Source organism: Aegilops tauschii, chromosome 7, assembly GCF_002575655.3.
Source record: "Aegilops tauschii subsp. strangulata cultivar AL8/78 chromosome 7, Aet v6.0, whole genome shotgun sequence".
In the NCBI taxonomy this organism is placed as follows: Eukaryota; Viridiplantae; Streptophyta; class Magnoliopsida; order Poales; family Poaceae; genus Aegilops; species Aegilops tauschii.
The window spans coordinates 317,522,554-317,525,053 of record NC_053041.3 but is presented as its reverse complement, the minus strand read 5'-3'; the positions used below and the strand labels follow the sequence as shown (position 1 = coordinate 317,525,053).

At 46.9% G+C, this 2,500-nt stretch overlaps 1 protein-coding gene across 1 annotated transcript in view; it reads right to left on the bottom strand.

Moving 5' to 3' along the window:
* Positions 1–1,823: 1,823 nt before the first annotated feature.
* The window catches only part of LOC109750646 (fatty acyl-CoA reductase 2, chloroplastic-like), an 8,981-nt gene continuing 8,304 nt past the window's right edge, over positions 1,824–2,500 (bottom strand). Inside the window, exon 6 of the mRNA XM_073504092.1 lies at positions 1,824–2,116. Within this exon, the coding sequence (XP_073360193.1) occupies positions 1,824–2,116 (293 nt within the window). The remainder of the gene's footprint in view (positions 2,117–2,500) is intronic.

Genomic DNA, 2,500 nt, shown 5'->3' with positions numbered 1-2,500 from the left:
TCGTTACTCATGTCAGCATTCTCACTTCTGATATGTCCAGGTCTTTTCACCAAAAACCTTCCCCGATTGACAGAACGTCCCTCTACTGATACTTGAAAAAGCTTCTTTCAAGGTCTCGTTGCTTTGGTGAATCACTTGAGCCCTAAGACATTTTCGGTGCCATGGAGCTAGACCAGTGAGCTATTACGCTTTCTTCAAAGGATGGCTGCTTCCAAGCCCACCTCCTGGTTGTCATCGCTCGATCACTTCCTTTTCCATTAAGTGATTGCTTAGGGACCTTAGATCCGGGTTGTTTCCCTCTCCATTTTGGATCTTAGCACCCAATCAATCTGTTTGTACTAAGGATGACCGTAACACCCCAAAAATTTAACCACAATATTCTTAAGTAAAATTTGGCTAGAGGTAAAATTTTGAATTATACTAGATCAGTAATTAATTTGAGAGCCTTCTCTCTTCTCTGCTTTCCTAAAATTCTTCCCTCCATTTAGGTTTTCATTGTGGGATGTGGTTGTTTTTTCTAATCTTTTCTTTTTCTGTTTTAAATAACAATAGGAGATAATTTTAGAATAAGATTTGCCAACAAAATAGCATTTTCAATGCTTGAATTTGTACGTAGCAGTAAAACTATCTCAAATTTATTTTAAAAAAATCCCTCAAACACCTCCCCTGCCCTATGTCACTACCCAATGCAATTTCTTCCACCAAAATTTTCTTTTACTAATTTAAATGTTTCCAAAACTAACTAACACCACTTCTTAGCATCCTTTGAGTTTACAAAGGAACTCCATTCTCCCTAACTTTACTGACCTCACCAAAACTTCCACACCAAGACCTTAGTACCTACATTCAATCCCTCCAAGATTATTCAGGTCCATAGTTCAAATAATTCAAATTTCATTTGAATGAAATTTGGACCAGATTTGGAATCCTTGCTCAAAACCATATCTTCCCTACTCCAAAAATTCTGACATTTTTACAGCAACTAAGAGTTGCATCAGCGAGACCCCACAACAAATTTCATATTTTTCAAAAATGCCTAGCTAGCATTGGCATTTCGTCGAACACCTTCTATGCATACTGTAGCACTGTAAAAAACTTCAGTAAACTCAGAAACAGACAATGGGAGAGGGAAGCGGCGCCGTGCACTGCACTCCATCACCTCTCCTCCTCATTTATGCCTCCATCCATCATAAATGGGTCTCCGGGGTCCCACTGGTCGGCCGCTCACCGACGACAGCACAGTGGCTGGCCGGTGCACCTGCCACCGCCCTCGGCAGCGGCGGACGAATGGATCAGCTCGCCCGACCATCGCCTTCACTCCCCAACTCCTCCCCTGCCTACCTCCTCTCCACGCGTCGTCTCTTCTACGGCATTGACGCACCGTCCGAACCGTGCCGCGCCCGCCTGGCAGTCGCCGGAGATGGACACCGCTGCCAGACCCATACGCGAGCCGTGCCATGGATAAGGCCGCAGGGTTCAAACCTCGTCGCGCTGGCACTTTGGGAGAGCTCCACCAAGCTCTATGATCAGACACCGACCGCGCTCGCCGCCCAAACCAACCCCACCGACCGGAATTACTCCGCCGTGATCCACTCCACTCCGACCACCCTCGCCCACCTATATGAAGGCCGCCCCGAGCATCGTTTCGAACTCACCCCGCCTCCACCCATCCGCAAACACACACTAGAGGGATCGAACGGCCCCGGGGAGGTCTTCTTCCCCAACTCCGGCCACCCGATCTGCCTCTGCTTCCGAGAAGAAGCCGACATCGTCCGTCCACCCCCACCTCCCAAATTTCGCCAGTAGCCTCCAAATCCACCCCCTCATGTGTCCCGCACGTCAATTTGACGATTGAAGGCTTCTCCGACGAGATCCAACATCACCTGAAGCCGCCGTCCGCCGTAGTCGACGTCGCCGTCGCTGTGGTGCACGCCGGCGGCCAAATCCACCACCCAACGATGCGGAAAGGTTCCACGAGCACGCCTGCACCATCGCCATCTCCGGATACGCCGTCGATCGCCGCCGGTGACCTCCCCTTCCTTCTCTGTTTCGGCGCGAAGCACGCCCAAGTTCAAACCTGACGGGTGGGACCCACCCATCATACTTCTCGTCTTTTCTATTTAGCCCGAACACGTGTTTCCATAGAATACGCTTTCTCTATATGTAAAGCGTATTTCCAGCCGAACCGTTTTCTTTTTATGTTTTATTTAAAAACAGATTTGACCACGACTTTGACTGCCTCTAGTTTTTAAACCACAACTCCAAATTACTTGATTATTTTTCTGACATCCCTCATTTCTGATCTAGTTTATTTTAGTATTTATTTCAAAAATTTATGAAACGCTTTTTGGTACTATTTTGGAATTATGTGGTAATTGCAATATTTTTGAAAATAGGAAAATGGAGGGAAGATAAAAATTTCAAAGTATTGGAGTGCACCCAATCTTTCTGCATGCTCAAGGCAAGAATCTTGAACGCTTGATATGGTGAATGCATGGTC